The sequence below is a fragment of the Aotus nancymaae genome, unplaced genomic scaffold (assembly GCF_030222135.1).
Source record: "Aotus nancymaae isolate 86718 unplaced genomic scaffold, 86718_ANA_hifiasm-v0.15.2.pri h1tg000036l, whole genome shotgun sequence".
Taxonomy (NCBI): domain Eukaryota; kingdom Metazoa; phylum Chordata; class Mammalia; order Primates; family Aotidae; genus Aotus; species Aotus nancymaae.
In genome coordinates this window covers 16995296-17010828 of record NW_026988450.1, presented here as the reverse complement: position 1 = coordinate 17010828, position 15533 = coordinate 16995296, and the positions used below count along the sequence as shown (strand labels likewise).

General features: G+C 39.9%; 1 protein-coding gene across 4 annotated transcripts in view; it reads right to left on the bottom strand.

The window, feature by feature from the left end:
- Positions 1-641: 641 nt before the first annotated feature.
- The window catches only part of ADHFE1 (alcohol dehydrogenase iron containing 1), a 45497-nt gene continuing 30605 nt past the window's right edge, over positions 642-15533 (bottom strand). The window contains exons 14-15 of one of the 4 annotated variants that reach the window (XM_064384251.1): positions 9531-9586; positions 642-4377 (exon numbers count right to left, since the gene is read on the bottom strand). In XM_064384251.1, the coding sequence (XP_064240321.1) occupies positions 4362-4377; positions 9531-9586 (72 nt within the window). In that variant the 3' untranslated portion in view covers positions 642-4361. Of the gene's footprint in view, positions 4378-5236; positions 9106-9530; positions 9587-9944; positions 10477-15533 lie in introns of those variants that run through there. The other 3 variants (XM_064384252.1, XM_064384250.1, XM_012463694.3) reach the window with 3 other exon arrangements.

The following is a 15533-nucleotide window of genomic DNA, read 5'->3' as shown; positions in this document are numbered from 1 at the left end:
CTGTTACACTAGGTGATAAGGATCTGAGATGATTAAGACACCTCTTAATAGATTAGAAGGGGAGACAGACAGAAACACAAATGCTTGCACACAGACTAAGGTGTGTTTACAGCCCAGAACGGTAAGTGGAAGCCTGCAGAGGATGTTCTGAGAGCTCAGAGGAGACCTCAAATTAGGGTTCCTTGACTTCCCTGGAGAGAAGGGTGGCGGAGAGGTGACAGAGCTAAGGAGTGAAGAACGGGCATGAGGTTTGGAAGGTTATTTCAGGCACAGGGAATAGCCTGAACAAAGCTATGGAGACCTGAGATGGTTCCTGAGGGTGTGTGAAACTGGGGAAACAGGAGGCTGGAAATGGGGGAAGAGGCTACACTATGATGGCCCTGTCTGTCTGATGGGCCATGTAACTTCTCTCTATCTTTTTTTTTTTTTAAGATGGAGTTTTGCTCTTGTCACCCAGGCTGGAGTGCAGTGGTGTGATCTCAGCTCACTGCAACTTCTGCCTCCCGGGTTCAAGCAATTATCCTGCCTCAGCCTCCCAAGTACCTGGGATTATAGGTACCTGCCACCATGCCTGGCTAATTTTTTGTATTTTTAGTAGATATGGATTTTTGCCATGTTGGGCAGGCTGGTCTCGAACTCCTGACCTCCGGTGATCTGCCTGCCTTGGCCTCCCAAAGTGCTGGCATTACTGGTGTGAGTCACTGTGCCTGGCCAGGTACCTTCTCTTAAAGTCCATGAAAAGCCACTGAAAAAATTTTCAGTATGTAAAAGCCACGGTCAGACAGTTTATCTTTTATCAAAACCCTCCTGGATGCAGGGTGGAGAACGAATTGCAGGGGGTTAAGAAATGGAAGCAAGGAAACTGTTAGGAAGCCAATTGGAGTAATCCAGGTGAGAGGTGGAAGGCCTGAATCAAGGGGCATGCGTGTGTGTCTGTGTGTTTGGGATGGAGAGGAAGGTGTGATAATAACTCATAAGGTTGTTGGAATGACAACATTGAAAAAATATGTAAAGTACTTAGAATAGAACTTGTGTAATTTATACTGAATCAATGTTAACTCATATTTCTCTTTTTCCTCTTTGGGACTGTCTTAGTCAGCTTGGACTGCTATAACAAACTACTATAACCTGGGTTGCTTACCATCCATTTCTTACAGTTTTGGAGGCTGGGAATTCCAAAACCAAGCTCCCAGCTGATTTGGTTCCTGGTGAGGGCTCTCTTCCTTGTCGGCAGGCACCAAACTTCTTGCTATGTGTTCATGTGGCAGAGACAGAGTGCTCTGATCCCCTTATCTCCTTTGTAAGGGCACTAATCTCACCATGGGGGCCCCACTTTTACAACCTCATCTAAACCTAATCACCCCCAAAGGCCCCACTTCCTAATACCATCACATTATAAGGGTTTGGGCTTCAACATATGATTTTTTTGGAGGACATAGACATGCAGTTCATAGCAGGGACTGAGTAAATACCATTGGTAGTAGCATAGCAGAATGGAAAACCAGAAAGAGGAGTAAATGGAGGGGTATGAGGAGCCAGGAGAGAAGAAGGTCATAATGAGGAGGGGAGAGCATCCCTCCACAACATCTCCCGGAGTCTCTGCCCTGTGGGAAGAAGGGGAGGTGGGCTTGGTGTTGGAGGTCTTGTGAGATGGTGGAAGTTTTGGGAACACTGAAGTCACAGCTTCCCTGGGCAGCAGCTGTAACTGAGCTTGACTATTTCATGGAGCTGTGGGTGAACAGTTTGCTGTTCTTTCTGGATGATCAGTTTCTGCCATCTTTTCTGTTTTGATATTCCATGATATGACACTCTCTTTCTTTATATTTAAGAGTTTTTAGTCATTATTGCCTGGCGCAATTGGGCAAACTGATCAGGATAACTACAGGCAGGTGGATGATTAGGTTTAAGGAACTCTTTCTACTTTCTGCTAGAAAGAATTATCTTCTACATAAGGTATGACAAACATTAGATCTGTCCAAGAAACCAGAACAGTGGGTTCCTTTCTGCCTCCCTTCTTTCCTTCCACTTAGCCACTCAGTCAACAAATATTACTGAGTGCCTTTATATTGGCAAGGGCATCTGACCACCTGGGGCTGCTGATACTTCAGAGCTCAAGCTATGAATATGCAGATCTGTTTCCCCTGATGGACTGTGTGCTCCTTAAGGGATGGAACCGAGTCTTAGTCATCTTTGTAGCCCCAGAACCTGGCACAGGAGTTGACACTGGGTGGTTGTCAAGAGCAAGATCTGTGTCTAGGTCCAAATCACTTGCTATCACTTCCTAGCAGTGTAACCTTGGTCAAGTTATACAGCCTCTCCAAGGCTTGGTATAATCATGTGTAAAACATAGATAATAGTAATATCTGCCTCATCATAATATTATACCATTGCATTAGGGGTTAGGGCTTCAACTTAGGAATTTTGGGAAGACACAAACATGCAGTTCATAACAGGGACTGAGCAAATCTCTATGGTCATAGCATAGCTATGTTATGAGCATTAAATGACACAACATGTAAAGCAGCTATAGTGTGTGGCACATAAAGTTTCAATCATATTATCAGTATTAGCTTTACAATAAATGTAATTGAACTGATGTCTTAGGACCTAGTCAAACAATGCCACTTTATATGTAAATTTGGGCAAGACATTTTACCTCTTGGAGTCTCTGTTTTGAAAAAGTTTATCTGCCAAACAGAAATACCTGCACAGGTACCAAACAGAATTATAACGAAAATGAAAAAGATTTCTCTGTGTCTTGATTACAAAAATAACCTAACTCCAGTAAATTATCTAAGAATAAATATCAGAGAGTAAGAAAAGCTACTATGTTACTATAACACTTTTAAAAGATGACACAAATTCCTTAATTTAATAAAGAGAATCTATAAAATACCTATAGCTAACATCATACTGAGTGTGAAAATCTGAATGCTTTCCCCCTAGGACAGGGGACAGGACAAAGATATCTGCTCTCACCACTCTTATTCAACACAGTACTGGAATATTATGCTAGTACGAAAGTGCCAGGAAAGGAAATAAAAGGCATACATATTGGATACAAAGAAATAAAACTGTCCCTATTTACAGGTGACCTATTATAGAAAATCACAAGAAATCCACAATGAAACTTCTAGGATTAATAAGTAGTACAACAAGTTTGCAGGATACTAGATCAATATACAAAAATCAGTCACATTTCTGTATACTAACAATGAACATGTGGAAACCAAAATTCAAAGCACAATACCATTTACAATTGCTCTAAAGAAAACGAAATGGGTAGAAATGTAACAGAACATGTAGAGGATCTGTGTGCTGAAAAATTTAAAATGTTGATTAACTAAATCAAAGAATACCTAAATAAATGCAGAGATATACTGGATTCACAAATCCAGTATATTTGTGACTTGAAGAATCAACATACTAAAAATGTCAGCTCTTCCCAAATTATCAATAGGGTTAATGCAATTCCTATAAAATCCCAGCAAGAATATTATAAGGTTATCCTAAAATTTATATTGAAATGTGAACGACCTAGAATAGCTATTACAGTTTTGAAAAAAAAGGATAAGCTAGGCTACTTGGGAGGCTGAGGCAGGAGAATCGCTTGAACCCGGGAAGCAGAGGTTGCAATGAACTGAGATCATGCCACTCATTCCAGCCTGGGCAACAAGAGTGAAACTCTGTCTTAAAAAAAAAGAAGAAGAAAAGAAAAGAGAAAAAAAGAATAAAGGAGAGAAATCACTCTACCAATGTTAAGGATTACAATTTAGCTGTAGTAATCAAAACAGGGTGGTATTAGTGGAGACAGACACACGGAGCACTGAAATAGAGCAGGGAACCTAGAAGCAGACCCACACAAATATGCCCAACTGATTTTTGGCAAAGGTATAAAAACAATTCAGTGGAGGAAAGAGTAACCTTTCAGCAAATGAACCCATGATTCTAGAGATAGCCTAGGTGTACTCACGTGTGCATACACACACACACACACCCCTAAGTCTCACACCTTATACAAAAATTAACTCGATGGTGGTGTGCACCTGTAATCCCACCTACTCAGGAGGCTGAGGCAGGAGAATTGCTTGAACCTGGGAGGCGGAGGTTGCAGTGAGCCGAGATCGTGCCACTGCAGTCAAGCCTGGGCAACAGCCTGAGACTCCGTCTCAAAAAAAAAAAAAAAAAAATTAACTTGAAATAGATCACTGACTTACATGTGAAACTAAAACCTTTAGGAAAACACTTAGGAGAAAACTTCAGAGATTTATGGGTAGGCAGAGTTCTTTGACTTGACATCAAAAGCATGATGAATAAAAAGGATAAGGTGTTAAATCGAACCTCATCAAATTAGGAACCTTTCATCTGTGAAAGACCCTGTAAGAGAATAAAAAGACAAGTCACAGACTGGGAGAAAAGATTTGCAAACCACATATCTAACAAAAAACTTGTATCTAGAATATATAAAGCATTGTCAAAATTCAACAGTAAAAAACAAAACTAAACAATCCAATTAGAAGATGGGCAAAAGACATGAACAGACATTTCACCAAGAAAGAGATACAGTGAGCAAATCAGCATGTTAAAGGATGTTCAGCATCACATGCCAGCAGAGAAATACAAATTAAAATCACAATGAGGCCGGGTGCAGTGGCTCATGCCTGTAATCCCAGCATTTTGGGAGGCTGACGTGGGAGGGTCACAGGAGTTTGAGACCAGTCTGGGCAACATAGTGAGACCCCATCTCTACAAAAGATTTTTAAAAATTAGTCAGGTGTGGTGGTGCTTGCATGTACTCCCAGCTACTGGGGAAGCTGAGGCAGGAGAATCTCCTGAGCCCACGAGTTTGAGGTTACAGTGAGTTATGATCACATACTGTACTTCAGTGTGGGTGACAGAATAAGACCTTATCTCTCTTTTATTTTTTTTTTTTGAGACAGAGTATCGCTCTGTCACCAGGCTGGAGTGCAGTGGCGTGATCTCGGCTCACTGCAACTTCCACCTCCTGGGTTCAAGTGATTCTCCTGCCTCAGCCTCCTGAGTAGCTGGGACTACAGGTGTGTGCCACCACACCCATCTAATTTTTATATTTTTAGTAGAGATAGTGTTTCACCATGTTGGCCAGGATGGTTTTGATCTCTTGACCTCGTGATCCACCTGCCTTGGCCTCCCAAAGTGCTGGGATTACAGGCGTGAGCCACAGCACCCAGCCAAGACCTTACCTCTTAAAAAATAAAAAAGAAAAAGAAAAAGGAAACAAAAAATTTATATATTAACATTAAAATTGACTTCTGGGCAACCTAACCTACAAAATTAATTTAGAATGTGAAAAAAGCCATATAAACATTATTCATCTATTCATTGCTAAGTTGTTGGTAGGAATAAAAATTTGGAAGCAATTTGATGACCTATAATAAGAATAAAGTATTAAATTCTTATTCAATAAACTATTACATACATTTGGATATGATTATGAAGATTATGCAGCAACATGGAAAATTCTTAAAATGTCATGTCTTAAGAGAAAAGAGCTGAAGATTACACCGCCCAAATGGAAAAGATGGAAAGGAAATATATCAAATGTTAACAGCTGTGTTTGGGTAATAGGATGATGAGTTGTTGTTTTCTTTCTTTTCTCTCATGATTATTTTAATCAGTTTCCAATTTTATAAATTGGAAAACCAATTGAAAGCACCCAACTGAAAAAGACAAAAACTTAAAGCCAGAAAGAATGAAGTGGGGTTACTTTGAAGTTAGCTGTTGTGCACATAGCTTCATGAGGCATTTCACAGGGGACGAAATCTCAAAACAGTTATTGCAATTTGTTAGGCAATTGCATTTATTCTGAGAGTGATTGGAAAAACAGTGGAATAATAGCATGAGAAACTAGACCCTCCCACCCCCAGCTGCCGGTAATTCAACCTAGGGCTTTAAGAACCAATTTCTGTCCATTCAAAGTGTGCTTGGCCCTGGAGACTGCCTCCCCCAGGCCATTGTGATGGTGATGTCCTGGTCCTCTCAACAGCTCCCTGAGGACCAGGCATTTACTGGCAGAGCCCTGGCAGCTGTCTGGCGTGGGGTTGCGGGTCGTCGGAGACTCATAGCCTGTGCAACGCTGACCTGGAGGTGAACAGTCCCCTTTCTCATACCTACTCCCCAGAGGCAACAGCCCTCTCATTAGGGTACAGTTTCTAATCCAAACAGCCATTAATCTTTCTCAGGGTTAAAAGGCCAGGAAAGCAATTTTTGTGCATTCGCGCTATTTTGATACTGTACTTGTCTGTATTTTACAAGAGCAGACTTACTTCATTGACCACTTGAAAATATCCCACAGCTGTGTCCACAGCTACTCGAACAATGGCAAGCCCAACATAGCCCTTCCCTTGCACAGAGAAGGACAGGCGTGCAAAACGAGCCAGCTATTTATTGTGGCACTCAAAAATAAATCATAGAAACATGACCTATTTGGAACACATCAGTATTCTGTATCAAAAAATAAATTAGGGATATGCATGTATTTTAAGTGCAAATGCCATCATATTATGATAGTTTTATAAACATAGTATTTTTCAAACTCTTGAATACCATTCTATTAAATGTCCTTGCCTTGGTAAGTATTTTAATCCATATAAAGGGAGCTGTGACTCCTAATAATTTTTCTTAAAGGAAATCTATAGAAAAATAGGATACAAAATTAGAAAAAATATACTTAATTATTGTCTCTGAAACATGAAAGTGCTTGACTTACAGAAATGGGCCTAATCTATCTTATCCTCTTTTAATAGCTAGTAAGTCACAAAACACGCCTTTTCCATATTCTCTAATTTTAAGGGTCAGAATGATGGGCATGAAGATAAAAACACCAAGGCTTCCTAAATCTGTTTCTTCATGCTTGACCTTTAAATTCTTCCTCCGCAGAGTCATCATCAATATGAATACCAAACACTTATCTTGGTGAGTCACATTTAGACGTCTGGCTACTGTTAGCAAAGGCATTGAACATTTGAGAGAGAGAGGGTTAGAATGCATATTTGCATCTCAAATTATTTTACCAAATTCTCCCAATTCAGAATCTCACATTAAGGGCCAGATAATACATAAAACCTAGTTATAGCATTTTCTTTCTTTCTTTTTCTTTCTTTTTTTCTTCTTTTCCTTCTCTTTGCTTTCTTTCTTTCCTCTTTCCTTCCTTCTTCCTTTCTTCTTTCTCTCTTTTTTCTTCCTTCTTTCTTTCCTTCTTTTTTTTTTTCCTGACAGTCTTGCTCTATCACCCAGGTAATACATAAAACCTAGTCATAGCATTTTCTCTTTCCTTCTTTCTTTGCTTTCTTTCTTTCTCTCTCTCTCCTTCCTTCCTTCCTTTTTTCTTTTCTTTTCTTTTTTTTTTTTTTTTGAGGCAGAGTCTTCCTCTGTTGCCCAGGATTGAGTACAGTGATGTGATCTGGGTTCACTGCAACCTCCACCTCCCAGGTTCAAGTGATTCTCGTGCCTCAGCTTCCCGAGCAGCTAGGACTACAGGCATGTACCACCATACCCAGCTAATTTTTGTATTTTTTGTAGAGATGGGGTTTCACCATGCTGCCCAGGTTGGTCTCAAACTCCTGGAGTCAAGCAATCAACCCACTTCAACCTCCACTGCACCTGGCCTCATAGCATTTTCAAGCTGGAAGAGGCCTTGGTTGAATGAAGTAAGACTCGGACAAACTGAAACAAAATCCAGGGTCCTTGAACCCTAGTCTGATGTTCTTCTAATAATGTCATATCACATTGAATAATATAAGCGTTCTCAAACTTACCTGGACTACTTCTGAGGTGGCGGTGGTGAGGGAAAAATACATGTGCGTGTGTATACATATAAGATTTTTCCATGCTAAATATATTTTGAGACTCTCATTAACAACTTTTACTTAAGTTTCCTGAAGAATCTCAGATTGGCAGAGTTTAGCTCTGCATGGCTTCTGCTCTCATCTCCAGGATTCTCGTGAAGAGCTGGAAGAAATTTTAGCTAGCTATGGTCTGCAAGGTATAGCCGAAATTTTATTGGTATCATCTTAAGCCTACATTTTGGGCACTTAGTATAAAAAATTTGAATGTTCTGTAGGAATTAAAATTACCCCTTAATGATACCATTTCTAAGTAAAAAAAATTATACATATATAGCTATTTATACAACATATATTTATGCATACGAAATTACTGGAATAACATACAAAATTTTTATGTAGCTATCTTTTGGGTGGTATAATATGAACAATGATTTTCTTTTGTGTTTACTTTTGTATCAGCAGTTTTTGGTACTGAATATATTTAATGTTCACAGTTAGAGAAAACCCCCAATAAACATTAGTTTAAAATCTCAACAAAATAAAGACCTTTGTAGAGATCAAGTGGCCTAGGCAAGTTGAATGGCACAGTAATGCTTTTCTCATCTGCTTTTTAAAAAAATCCTGTGGTAATTGTATTATTTATAAGATTAAAATTTTAATTCAACTTAAAATGTGAGTAAATCTGTAAGTACTCTGAGATCTATACTGCCAAAGCTTGGGCAGGAAAACCTCAGTGGATTAACTTTTGAAAGGAAAAATGAGCTCTCCAGGTTTCTGTAGCCTGGTAATAAAAGGCAGGAAGATTATCACACTACTCAGAATCTATTTGCAAGACTGTAATCTAGAACCTATAAAACTGCTTCCTTTCAAATTAATGTATTTAGAGTGCCAGAAACATTTTTCCAGAGGGAATAACTATGGAGGATGTTACTTTTTTTAAAAAAAGAACAATTTATTCATCAGAGTCTCTAATATTTTGCCCTTGTGGATTTGTTTTTACCTTTTAAAGATGTTACTAGGATTTTTATAAAATAAATCTGACCTAAAACATTAAAATGACATTTTCTTTCCTTTCCCTCCCCTTTTGCAAAAATTAGAAAAGTAATATATATATATACTTGTAACAAATCCAAACAATACTGAAGTTTATAAAATAAGAAATGAGGCTGGGCTTGGTGGCTCATGTTTGTAATCTCAGCAGTTTGGGAGGCCGAGGTGGGTGGATCACTTGACCTCAGGAGTTAAAGACCAGTCTGGGCAACATGGCGACACCCCATCTCTACAAAAACACACACACAAAAATAAATAGATAAATAAATAAATAAATAAATAAATAAATAAGCCAGGCATGCTGGTGCATGCCTGTAGTCCCAGCTACTCGGCAGGTTGAGGTGGGAGGATCACTTGAGCCCAGGAAGTGGAGGCTGCAGTGAGCCATGATTGTACCATTACACTCCAGCCTGGGCAATAGGAGTAAGACCCTATCTCAAAAAATAAATAAATAGGCTGGGCACGGCAAGTCACATCTGTAATACCAGCACTTTGGGAGGCTGAGGCAGGAGGATTGCTTGAAGTCAGGAATTTGAGACCTGCCTGGCCAACATGGTGAAACTCCGTCTTTACTAAAAATACAAAAATTAGCCAGGCATGGTGGAGGGGCCCCTGTAATCCCAGGTACTTGGGAGGCTGAGGCAGAAGACTCACTTGAACCCAAGAGGTGGAGGTTGCAGTAAGCTGAGATCGTACCATTGTATTCCAGCCTGGGTGACAGAACAAGATTCCATTAAAAAATAAATAAATAAATAAATAATAAATAAAGTGAACATTTTCTCTTAATTCTCCATACCCCAAATTCCATTTCTCCAGTGATAACTTTTAACATTTTGATGTGCATCTTTCTTTTGTATGTATATGTAGATATATGTTTATGTATAATTGAAAAAGTAAAAATCAGATCATACTAATATATAATTATTTGGTAGCTTGCTCTTTGTCAACTTCCCAGTATATGATGGACACATTTCCAAGAGCTTTACTTCATCTTTATTAACAGTACCATAGTATTCCACTGTCCAGTATACTATAAATGATCTATACATCAATAATGAATGCTCAAGATTGTTTCAAATTTTTTATTACTAGAGAAGTGCTGCCGGAAACATCCTCACCATGCTTCTGTATGTACTGGTGCTAGTGTTTCTATCAGATAAATTTCTAGACATGCAGTGAGTTACTAGGCATAGGAAATATAATTTACACTTTCGATAGATATTGAGTTTTTGTTCATTTGCTACATGGAGCAGGGGCAGAGTATTCTGTGGGGTTTGGGGCAGGAATACTGACCCCTGAAGTCTAGCCTGGGGGTCTAACATAGTGGTCATTTGTCCATCCTGTTTTATGGAAGGAACTGGACTCTGAGTTCAGGGAATTTCTTGCAAGATAAATTTATATCCCTCCCATACTGGTAACAGGTAAGTTATGTGCAGAGATGAAAAGACAAAGCCTTAGCTAGATAAGCTCTCAGCACTACAGTGGCCAGTGGTAATTCTTGCAGTTAAAATGACAATTAATACAGTTTCATTGAAGCTTCAAACAGAGCAGCCAGATCCTCTTCTGACTGGGGACGGGGTGCAAGCTTGGTGACCCTTTCCTGAAACAGTAAATGAAAGGAGTTACCCAGGGCTTTGAAAAGACAGTTTGTAAAAGCTACAAAGTTATGGAAATTAACTTGGTCCTAAGAATCAATGACTTGATAGATGCCATATCTTTAAAAATGATATTTCTTATATACTTCATATGAGTTGATCCCCAACTCACAGATTTGTCATATAATACCTCTTTTCCCACAGAGCTTTGAAAAGCCATTTCCCCTTGCCTTAGGCCCTGGGAACAGCCTTCTGCCCCAACAAACCTTGGGAGAAACACCCCTATCATGACCAGGTAGGTCAGTCAACAACCTATGCCAGGTTCTCTGTACACACAGAGCTCTGTCCTGGGCACAGTGAAGGAAGAGAGAACTGGGTCATCCCTGACACCTAAGAACATAAATCTTGCAAGCTGGACTTAAGGTGTATTCAAAAGGACTTCAGTAGAACATTAACTTTCAGGCTATGTGCAACAAGTGACTCCTTTTTTTTTTTCTATTAACTAAGGTTTTATCACTACATTCCCAAGAAAATCCAGTGATTTGTTAATTTCTCCAATGATTATTGAGTCAATTCAGCGAAGACACCCAGCATATGCTACTGCTATTTATACTCTGGTCAGTAGCTTCTCGGGAACAGGGGCTAAAAGGTACAGTGATGACTCCCCTGGGGCCTGCACGAAACTGAGGAATGTCCATTTTGAGGTTCCATTTTCATGGGTCTCTGGACATGTTTTCTGTTGCTGGCACGTGTTCGGGAGTGTAGCTGGTGGAAGGGAAGGCTGTGAGACCAGGGGCACAGCTGTGTGCACTGCTCTCTGCCCTGCATCTACCAGAGGGCTTGACACAGTAAGCAGATGCTCAACAGTTTTCTGCTGAATTAGTGAGGATGGTGGGGAGGGGCGATACTGGCATCTCAAAGTTCACATATACAAGATAGAACTCTGACTCCCCCACCCCGCCACTCCTCTCATTTTCTCATCTCAGGAATGACATCTAGTAGCTCATGGCAAAACTCTCCAGTTTTGATTCCTCTTTCCCTTGCTCTGCAAGTTCAACTCATCAGCAAGGCTGTCAGTCCCACCTCCAAAATGAAGCCCCAGTCGGAGCACTTCTCACCTCCTGTGGTATTGCAACTGGAATCCAGGGCACTGCTATCACTCGCCTGTCCAGCTTGAAATGCTTCCTAAAAGGTCTGTTTCCACTTTTGCTCCACTCTTGTCCCCCAGAGGTCATTCTACCCACAGCAGCCAAAGTGATTTTTTTTTCAGTATAAACTGAATCCTACCATTCCTGTGCTTAATGCCCTCAGATAAATTTCCATGGCAATTACAACAGAAACACTCTAAGATTACCTTCATCTGGCTCTGTTTTCTGTCTCATCTCTGAAGCCTCACTTAGTCCTAGCATCCCTTTTAAGTTCCTTGAACATGCTAACCTTGACCCTGCCTCAGGGCCTTCCCCTCTGCCTGGAAGGCATTACCCTATCATCATGCACCTTCCCAACACTCCGGCTGGAGTTCCCTCCACACTTTCCCCATGTGATCACTCTCTACTCATTATGCAGGTTTTCCTTCATATACTAATCACTATCTGAAATGATTTCATTTATATCTTATTTACAGAAGTTCACTGTCTCCCCTCATTAGAAGGTAAGCTTCATAAGGGAGAAAAGGGACTTTATTTTCCTTCTCTTGGTATACCATACAATGCATGGTATACAGTAGGAACTCAATCAGTATTTGTCAGGTAAAAGGAATGAAAAGAAAAATGGATGTATTTAAAAAAATTAACTCAAAATGGATTAAAAACCTAAATGTAAGAACTAGAACCCTAAAACTCTTAGAAGAATAATTAGGGAAAAATCTTCATGATGCTGGATTTGGTAATGATTTCTTCAATATAAAACCAGAAGCACAGGGAGCCCCAGCACAGTGGCTTACCCCTGTGATCCCAGCACTTTGGGAGGCCAAAGTGGGTGGATCACTTGAGGTCAGGAGTTCGAGACCAGCCTGGCCAACATGGTGAAACCCTGTCTCTGCTAAAAATACAAAAAAAATTTAGCTGGGTGTGGTGGCTCATGCCTGTATTCCCAGCTACTCAGGAGGCTGAGGCAGGAGAATCACTTGAACACAGGAAGTGGAGGTTGCAGTGAGCCGAGATTGCACCACTGCACTCCAGCCTGAGCAACAAAGCAAGACTCTATCTCCAAAAAAAAAGCACAGGAAACAAAAGAAAAAAAAGACAGATAAACTGGACTGAATAAAATTTAAAACTTTTATAGGTCAAAAGATACTGTCAAGAGAGTGAAAATACAACTTACAAAACTTAAAAAAAATTGCAAATCATATATCTGATAAGGGATTAATATCTAGAATATAAAAATTATTCTTGCAACTCACCAACAAAAAACCTCAAACAGCTCAATTCAAAAATGGGCATTGGACTTGTATAGTTACTTCTCCAAATAAAAAATATAAATAGCCAATAAGCACATGAAAATATGCTCAACATCCTTAGTCATCAGGGAAATGCAAATCAAAACCTCAATAAGATACCACTTCACACCATTAGAATGGCTGTTACACACACACACAGATAAATAACAAGTGTTGGTGAGGATGTGAAGAAATTGAATCCCTGGTGTAGTGTTAATGGAAATGTAAAATAGTGCAGCCACTATAGAAAACAGTTTAGCAGTTCCTCAAAAAGTTAAACATAGAGTGACTATATGATCCAACAATCCTACTCCTAGGCATATACCCAAAAAAATTGAAAGCGGGGACTCAAATAGATACTTGTACACCAACATTCATAGCAGCATTATTCCTAATAGTCAAAAGGTGGAGACAACCCAAGTGTCTATCATTAGATAAATGTATAATTAAAATGTAGTATATCCATACACTGGAATATTATTCAGCTATAAAAAAGGAATAAAATTCTGACACATGCTGCAACGTGGATGAACGCTAAAGGCGCTGTGCTGGGTGAAATAAGCCAGTCACAAAAGGACAAATATTGTATAATTCCACTTACATGAGGTACCTAGGATAGGCACATTCATAGAGACCAAAAGTAGGACAGAGGTTCCCAGGGGCTGAGGGAAGGGGAGAATGGGGAGTTCGTGTTTAATGAACATACCACTTGTTTGGCATGATAAAAAAAAAGTTCTGAAAATGGATAGTGGTGATGGTTGCACAACATTGTGAATGTATTTAATGGCATGGAATTGTACACTGAAAAATGGTTAAAATGGTAAATTTATGTTATATATATTTTACCACAATTTCAAAGATAAGTTAAAGAAGGAAGGAAGGATAGAGGGACAGATGAGAGAAGGGTGGGGGACAATGCTGATGAGTATGGGTGAGGCAAAGACAAAGTTTCACATCCCAGCAGATTTTTAAGAGGCCCTAAGGAATTTTGGAAATCCATAGCAAGGCGGAGGGTCTCGTTATGTATATGTTTGAGGCAGGGTCAAGAACTGAAATTCAGTGTTTGCTCTAACTGCAGATGATGGCAAGTTACTCTGTTCATAACGGGAGAGAGTCTTATCTGATGAGCTCAAAGGCCCTTGCCATGATCCTGTTTATCTTTGATAGAGCAGTGCAGGGCTCTTAGAGGTACCTGAGTATAAGTCTGAGCTGAGTTTCTGTTTCACGTTTCTGGCCCCCAGTGATTGGTTAAACAGGACCAGGACATAAAGTTTGTGTTATGTCCCTACACATATCAGCTCTGCCATATAAAAGCTAAACTCTCAGCGTTAAGATGTGTTAAGCAATGATGTGCTATTATTTACAGGCCTGTAAGACTGAAGGACAACTGATTAACATGGGCGCTGAAATAAATTCAGACTTCTACTTTTAGCACATTCATAAAATAACAGGATTTCAGCTGGCCTGTCTATCAGGGAGTGGAAGTGCTCATCTGGGTAGACAGCGCTCCTCAGTAATGAAATGTTTTGATTTGAAATGTAAATGTTTCTTTCTAGGGGTTGCAGAAATCCAGCTTGGAAGATTAATATATTCTTGCCTGCTCCCCTTGCAGCCTGGCTATGGCAGTTGAAAGCCTCTGTACACAGGGCTGCTATTAGCTGCCACCAGTATAGGCTGTGTTTGGTCAAGAATACTGGCCTGGTTGTTCCTTCCAGAGAAAACCAATCCCTCGCTGCTGAACAGAAAAGAAACTTCATCAAATGTTAACTACATTGAACAACCTTTCTGGTGATGTTCTTTGCAGGAGCCAGTATACTCTTCTCACTACCTTAAATCCTGGAGATACTAATAAGTGAAGATTAGTTTACTGCATGTGTAGAACTCTGAAGTGGCCACAGCATTCCTGTAAATCAGTCACTGCCGTCAAACATAGAAACAAAATTCCACAGTAGTTATTCATCTGCAAAATGGACAAGCTTATTTCTAAGATTCCTACCAAAGTCCTATCAATTTGTGAATATATACATATCTCAACCATAATTAAAAGTAACTATGTTTCTCTGAATCATGAAAACATGCTCAGAGGACAAAAGGCAGCAGACACCCTGGGGTGCTTTATGAATACAACTTGAGGAAAATCTGGCTTCCCACTTTAAGATACAACTTATATCCAAAAGATTCCATTTACCTCTCATCTTTTGTGAAACTAAGAAATTTGCTTTGTCCAATTAAGGTTTTGCTATCTGTGATTTCCCAGTATCGCATGTACACTGAGGCACTCAGAATGATACCTAATTAACTTGCTATGTTGGTGTTAATTTAGTGCTATTTTAATGGTCTCAAATATTAGGTTGGATCTGCTGCTATGTGGAATAGCTTTTGAAAGTGACAGTCTGGGCCAGGTGTGGTGGCTTGCACCTGTAATCCCAGCACTTTGGGAGGCCAAGTCAGGTGGATCACCTGAGTTCAGGAGTTCAAGATCAGCCTGGCCAACATGGTGAAACCCCATCTCTACTAAAAATACAAAAAATAGGCATAGTGATATGTGCCTGTAATTGCAGCTACTTGGGAGGCTGAGGCAGGAGAATCGCTTGAACCTGGGAGGCAAAGGTTGTAGTGAGCCAA